Source organism: Brassica napus, chromosome C8 (genome assembly GCF_020379485.1).
Source record: "Brassica napus cultivar Da-Ae chromosome C8, Da-Ae, whole genome shotgun sequence".
In the NCBI taxonomy this organism is placed as follows: Eukaryota; Viridiplantae; Streptophyta; class Magnoliopsida; order Brassicales; family Brassicaceae; genus Brassica; species Brassica napus.
The window spans coordinates 35,321,888-35,329,103 of NC_063451.1; the positions used below are offsets into that span (position 1 = coordinate 35,321,888).

General features: G+C 30.2%; 1 protein-coding gene across 1 annotated transcript; it reads right to left on the reverse strand.

Annotated features, from left to right (window-relative positions):
* Nucleotides 1-1,176: 1,176 nt before the first annotated feature.
* Nucleotides 1,177-2,640, reverse strand: LOC111209010 (short-chain dehydrogenase reductase 2a). The gene is made up of 2 exons (XM_022708720.2): nt 2,322-2,640; nt 1,177-2,093 (listed from the first exon to the last, which is right to left on the reverse strand). Exons 1-2 carry the CDS (start codon nt 2,408-2,410, stop codon nt 1,292-1,294), a joined length of 891 nt encoding a protein of 296 aa, XP_022564441.2. The 5' UTR covers nt 2,411-2,640; the 3' UTR covers nt 1,177-1,291.
* Between the last annotated feature and the right edge of the window lie 4,576 nt (nt 2,641-7,216).

Genomic DNA, 7,216 nt, shown 5'->3' on the forward strand with positions numbered 1-7,216 from the left:
GATTTCAAAATAATTTTAGTAGTTAAATTTATATTAACAAAAAACAATTTAATTATATTTTATTGAAAATTAATTTTAATATTCAAAAAATTATAAATTATGATATTATTCAAATTAAATTAAATTGCTAATCGTATTTATTTTACATTACTTTCTTTCAAATCCCCACTACTTTTTAATTAAAACCGCACTATTTTTTTTATCAAATCCACACTTATCCCGCAAACCGCAGTTGAATCGTACCGCACTTCAATTCTGCACCGCTAATATTACGAAAACCGCGGTCACCATTCGGACTCTAAGTCAACATTAAGAGCAACTGTTTCATGGCTTAAATAGTTTAAAACTAGTTAACTGAGCATATATCAATATACTTGACGGATGTAACTTCTACTTTTCCTCGGTTTCAAGTTTTAAAAAAAAATTGTTTCACAAAAATAAAATTTTTTATGTTTTTATATAAAAATAACAAATTTTAATAAAATTAATTAAATTTATTGAAAGACTATTGGTTTAATAACATTGAAATTTGATAATTTCAAAAAATGATAGATGATTAATGAGTTTTTTTAATACGTGTGAAAACATGAAAACATTCAAACGGAGGAAGTACTGTAAATTAACTCAAATATCAGTTAAAAACTCAGAAACTGTCATATTTAAGGCAAACCAGACCTCATTAAAGGATTCTTCTCGGACTACTCCACAATAATAAAAGAAATAATAGTATTTGATAAATGGATATTTCAAACGTTAAAGTAATATTTGTTTGTTTTTTCAAATGACTTAATTTTCAGTGTACAACAAATATAGCGGATACTCTCCTTTAAAATTGTCATATGAGAGGAATACAATATATTTTTAGATTTATGAGTACGAAAATAAATTTCTAAAAAGAAAAAAAAAATCAGGTTTTTAATTAGTATAAATATGAGTTTTATAATTATAATTTATTTATCCACAACAAACTCAAAAAATCGATTCTTGTCTCGTTTGCTTTTTAATTCTCTTTATTTTTTCAAATATAGTTAGTGGATTTTTTACAACACTGTCTATTTATATACAATTATTTTTGTTTTAGTCTAATACTCAAAAAATAAAATCAACCTTTGTGATAGAGGTGTTCTAAAGTCACTGATCAATTGATCAATTGAGTGCCGACAGAAAGCAAAAATGTACAAATTAAAAATCACTGTTTTATTGAATAACCAGCAATTTCCAGCAACACAGAAAAAGATTTACCAAATTCAGTCAATTAGCAGATCAATTAGAAAAAAAAGGAAAAAGATCATCACAAACCAACACAGTTTCTCGCAGTCGTAACACCACCGTCAACGACAAGGTTATGTCCATTAACATACTTTGACTCATCACTCGCTAAATATAACGCCGCTTCAGCTATATCCGTGGCTCTCAACGTCTCTCCTTTTAAATTAGCCAAACTCCTCACAAACTCCTCCATCTCCTCCACCTCATCACCATCTCCCACGTCACCCTTCCGCCACGCGTTCACCAGCATCGACGTGGCAACTCCAAACGGCGATATGCAGTTAACCCTAATCCCATACTTACCTAGCTCACAAGCTGCGTTCTTGGTCAGTCCAACGATCGCATGTTTCGACGCTGTGTAAGCGTGTGGCCCCATTCCACCCATCACACCGGCCACACTCGCCATCGAGATTATGCAACCTTTAAACCCTCTCTTGATCATGGCACTTGCCGCGTGTTTCATGCCGAGACCTACGCCTCGCACGTTCACACGCATCACTTGGTCGAACTCTTCAGCGTTGAAGTCTAGTATGCTTTTGTGTTTCTTCTGGTCACCGAGAACTCCTGCGTTGTTGAATAGAATGTCGAGCCGGCCGAACCGTGCCACGGTAAGGTTCACTAAGTTTTCCACGTCAGCTTCTACCGAGACATCGCAGCTTATAAAGGCGACTTGGGATGCTGAGAGAGATTTAGCTAGGAAAGAGCCGGCGGTGGCGTCCACGTCAGCGATCACCACCGTGGCACCGTGTCTCGCGAATAGCTGGACGGTGGCTTTGCCGATTCCATGTGCGCCTCCGGTTATGATGGCTACTTTTCCTTCCAACCTATATAAAAGAGTATACATTATCAGCAAATGAAATTAATGAGAAGGGATCAACACAACTAACATGCAATAACATTCGGTTTTCAAATTTAAAAAAAAAAAACACTGCTAACATGCAAAAGACCAGTATAATCCACTTATATTGTTATTCATTTTTGAGTTTGAAAGTTATCGCAAGACGGACAAACATTAATGTACTTACTACTTATATGCATCAGTAGTTTTGTACCTTTTATGAAATAAAGTTGAATTAGTCTCCTCCATCATGGTCTCGTGGATGGATTGAAAGGTATGGTCAGGGATCACTTGGGCCGGCATGCCGGGTTTTTAGTGAGTGAGTTAGATAGGGAGAACTTTTTTTTTAACCAAAGGGTTAAGAGAGGGAGAATTGTCTAGCTTGGTGTGGAAATGAATCGCAGTAGATGCATACGAGTACATCTATTTATACAACTATACAAGTGTGTAACGTGTACGAAAGATAAGTTACGAACCGTGAAAGACGTGAAACATCCAATCATGCTCAAGTTTTGGAATCATTCTAAATAATAATTTAGTATCCACAAAAGCTAACAGATAGGAAAGACAACAAAAGATACTTAATATATTTATATACACTGAATGGATGTTTCTAAATTATGTGAACTAATTGATTTAATAATACTTATAAGAGAGACTAATGAACTTATTTGGGTCAACCGGATCTACTTGTATGAAACAAAATCAATCACAAACATCTGGAAAGTGGAAACTAATCCAAAATAATTTCCGAGTGTATCATTGATGATTTGATATCGGATTTAATCTAGAAAAAAATCTATATGAAAACAGTAATTAGATTTGAGATCTTTCCTATATTTATTATGCTGGCAATACGAGATATCTCTTGTATTAACTACCTGACTCATCAGCACCTATAAAGAAAGGGTCATATAGGAGATATCTCTTGTATTAATTACCAGAATCATATCAGTGAAAGGGACAAGGAAGATACTTACCAACTGTATATATGTTGGTATAGTGATTTAGCATAAATAATTAGTTCCATTAAAAATATAGTTCGATTTCTGCTGGAAAAAATGTTTTACGTCATCATAAAATATTAGTAACGACTGGTCTTATGCCTAAAAGGAGATTAGATTTTATCTCAAACTCCTCCCACTTGGCCAAGAAAAAAAAAGAAGGTAGATACTTAGATATTACCGTTACAGGTTTTGAATTTGTTGATTTATCCTTTTAGAACTCAAGAAGAATTGGCCAATAAAACCAATTCAAAAAGTGCAAGAAATGTAACAGACTATTATAGGTGTTCGAAGCAGTCGTGATTTTAAAGACGAAATAGTGGACCTCGAAACTAAGAGCATGCTTAACCCGGATTATTAATTTGAGTTTTTTAATTTATGATTTAATATATATATATTTTTTTACACTTTTCGGCTAAGAACCGGCTCTTATATCTCTTATTTAAGAGACAGTTTTTAGCTTTTCTTAGTTAAAAGCTAAGAAACGGTTCTTAGCCGAAGCTAAAAACTCCACCCTAAGAATCCGGGTTAATCATGGTCTAAGGATATAGTGTGCTTTCGCTGGCTATTTCCTCACTCCCTTTAGCTTTACAAAGTACAAACGCAATTCTATTAGCTTGGCTTAAGTGTGTGTTTAATCATATTGCTCTCATTATTCTCTCTTAAACTATATCATATGATCTTTGTCACAACTTGTAATTCCAATGAAATATTTTTTAGCAAATAAACAAATAGTTTCTGTCAGAATTCATTTTACAAACTAGTTTTTTCAGAAACTTTTGAATCACTCTAATTTTTATATTTTAAGTAATTTATATCAAACCCTGTAACATGAACATTTACAAAATAAATCTATGAGCAGGGCCGTGCCTGACACTAAGCACATCAAGCATGTGCTTCTAGTTCAGATGTTTATATATTTAGAGGGCCAATTTGTGATGTGAAATATTCAGCAGCACAGGTGGTTTTTTTTTTTTTTTTTTTTTTTATTTGAAACACCAGCAGCACAGGTGGTTATGAGTTCATTTGTGTAAATAGATGTTGTGAGTACGAACCTTTGGCATTGGATTTTTTTAATTTTGTTTCATAAGTACATATAGTGGGCCAACAATTTTTTTTTGCTTGAGAGCCAATAAATCTCAGGCACGGCTCTGTCTATGAGAGAAATGAATTATTATATATTAATCAGAATGAAAGGGTACAAACTGAAATAAATTTGACAGCAGATACCAAAGTAACCCATAAAACTATTCTCTATTTGTTCTGTTAGTCTTTTTCTTTTATTGGTATACACGCATACAACTCACACGCACATTTCTACAGTTGCATCCTGGATTATAACATGATAATGGTTGTAATCTACTAGGATACAGATCCGGTCAACTACTCCTAATTTTAACTCTTTAGTCATTTTTTCTACCCAAGAGATTCTGAATATTATACTGTAATAATATTAGTCGGTTAATTAGTCCCCCACTTTTTTTTTGAACTGCCCCAGTTCATATCTTACTAAATAGTTTTTGAGCATACTGGATCATATATCAGTTTTCTTTCTGCGCCTATTGAGTTGTTTGGTCAATGTATATATATATTTTGCGTGTGCTGCATTGTAGTTTGATGGAACCATTGCGTCTGATACAGTTAATATATAAATGAACCAGGATAACACATGCGACTTGCGATAGTGAGTTTATTTGTATATATTATCGATAATTTATTTTATATATTTGATCATTTTATTTATACATATACAATATTTTTTGTTTTATTATATAATTTCTTTCCGATGGATCGGATCAATTTTTATTAAAAATTATGGAACAAAACTATAATTAATATATCATGGGCTGATCGGATTGGACATTAAACAAATTATGACATAAAACCTTATTTTTTCCATCGAACACATTCTTGAAAAAAGTGAACAGTATTGTTTCCACATTTAAATTATTTTGACTTTTATCTTCCGTATGGTTTTGAAAGCTTTCAAATCAACCATCGAATTGATACATGTCATTTTAGTCGTATACTTAAGGCAAACTTACATTTTTATAATTTAAAGTCGTTTTAAAAAATTCAAAATATAACATATAAGAAAAAATCTAACATATAAGAAAAATATAACATATAAGGTGTCCTCATTTTTGTATTTTAAAATCGTTTTTAAAAAAATATAACATATAAGGTTTCCTCATTTTTGTAATTTAAAGTCATTTTTAAAAATTCAAAATATAACATATAAGAAAAAAATCTAATTTTTTATTATATGGTTAATGTGATTGTTTATTTTTTTTAATAATATAAAATTAAACAAAAATGAGAATGATGTAAAAATTGTTATCAAATCTTTACTATTCATAATAATTAATTGTCATATATATGTAAATCGTATTAGGTAATTTTGTATCTTTTATTTAAGGAAAGAATACACACTTCTTATATTTTAGGTTAATATAATATTCTCTAGTGGACATTAAACAAATTATGACATAAAAACTTTTTTTTTTCATCGAACACATTCTTGAAAAAAATGAACAGTGTTGTTTCCACAGTTGAATTATTTTGACTTTTATCTTCCATATGGTTTTGAAAGCTTTCAAATCAACCATCGAATTGGTACATGTCATTTTAATGTTTTTAGTCGTATACTTAAGAAAAACTTACATTTTTATAATTTAATGTCGTTTTAAAAATTTTTTAAAATTTAAAATATAACATATAAGAAAAAATCTAACATAAAAGAAAAATAAAACATATAAGGTGTCCTTATTTTTGTATTTTAAAGTCATTTTAAGAAAAAAAATAACATATAAGGTTTCCTCATTTTTGTAATTTAAAGTCATTTTAAAAAATTCAAACTATAACATATAAGAAAAAATCTAATTTTTTTTATTATATGGTTAATGTGATTGTTTAATTTTTTAAAAAATATAAAATTAAACAAAAATGAAGAAGAATGCAAAAATTATTATCAAATCTTTATTATTCATAATCATTAATTGCCATATATATGTAAATCATATTAGGTAATTCTGTAGCTTTTATATAAGAAAAAAATACATACTTCTTATATTTTAGGTTAATATAATGTTCTCTAGTGTTATATAATTATGGAAAAACGGGATAACTTTAGATTAAACTATAGTTTATATTAGGTGCTCTAAAATTCTTTGAAAAGAAGATTTAGAAAGTATTTAGATGTGCCACAATGAATTTTTTTTAATTAATACAAAATTGAGGTTATATCTTTTCAAATGCATCTCAATTAATATACAGGGGATTATGACGCTTGACGTATAGATACCATGAAGGCATGAACGATTGGACCACTTAACTATATATTTGTTAAGTGAATGGCTTCATTAATAAGGAAACCTAGATTAATAGAAATTTCGCTACGCAAAATCTTTTAAGATCGAATCATATATATAGCCTTCAATAATTTGTATTATAATAAACAGTGTGAATAACTTATTGTTTATAAATTGCATGGAAAAAGTGAAAACACAGCTCAACAAAATCTTTTCTCTTGTTGTCTAAAGCGATTCATACTATCATCTAATGCACTATAAAAATTTAGCTCACCGTTTCATTTTACAATGCATATATAATCCTTGAATGTTAAATTCATCAGAGAATCAAACAAACAAACAAAAAAATTATTCGAGAGTTTTCCGGGCCATCTATTGCAGGTTATATGTAGCCCGTTTGAATTCAGATAATGCTTTAAGCTTTGTACACCTGATTTGTGTTTATTTGTAACATCGGGCCTTATCTCTCAAATATTGAATATGGCTCATAGTTTTGGCTGTTGGGTTTTAGTCATTTCCGATAGTTGATGCTATTATTTCCCTTCCGGTACATTTAAGAAATGACAATGTTTAGTTCTTCAATACAACATAATATTTGGGAACAGTTAAAACCAAAAAGTTATGTGTTTTGAGTTTTCTTTTCTATTACCATCTTCGTAATTAACGTCGTTTGCAGTTTTTGTATATCATCTATAGTTTTAGGTCTTTGTAATCTGTTTATCGAGCTCAGTATGTCTCATACAGAACTAGGTAGAATACCTCCATTACATGAACCTAAACAAAACATTGTCGAC

Bases quoted from the DNA above. Each gene is read 5' to 3' on its own strand.
- LOC111209010 (XM_022708720.2), bottom strand. From the start codon at position 2,410: ATGCCGGCCCAAGTGATCCCTGACCATACCTTTCAATCCATCCACGAG. The intron at 2,094-2,321 runs GTACAAAACTAC...TCTTTTATATAG, and splicing joins TCAACTTTATTTCATAAAAG to GTTGGAAGGAAAAGTAGCCA.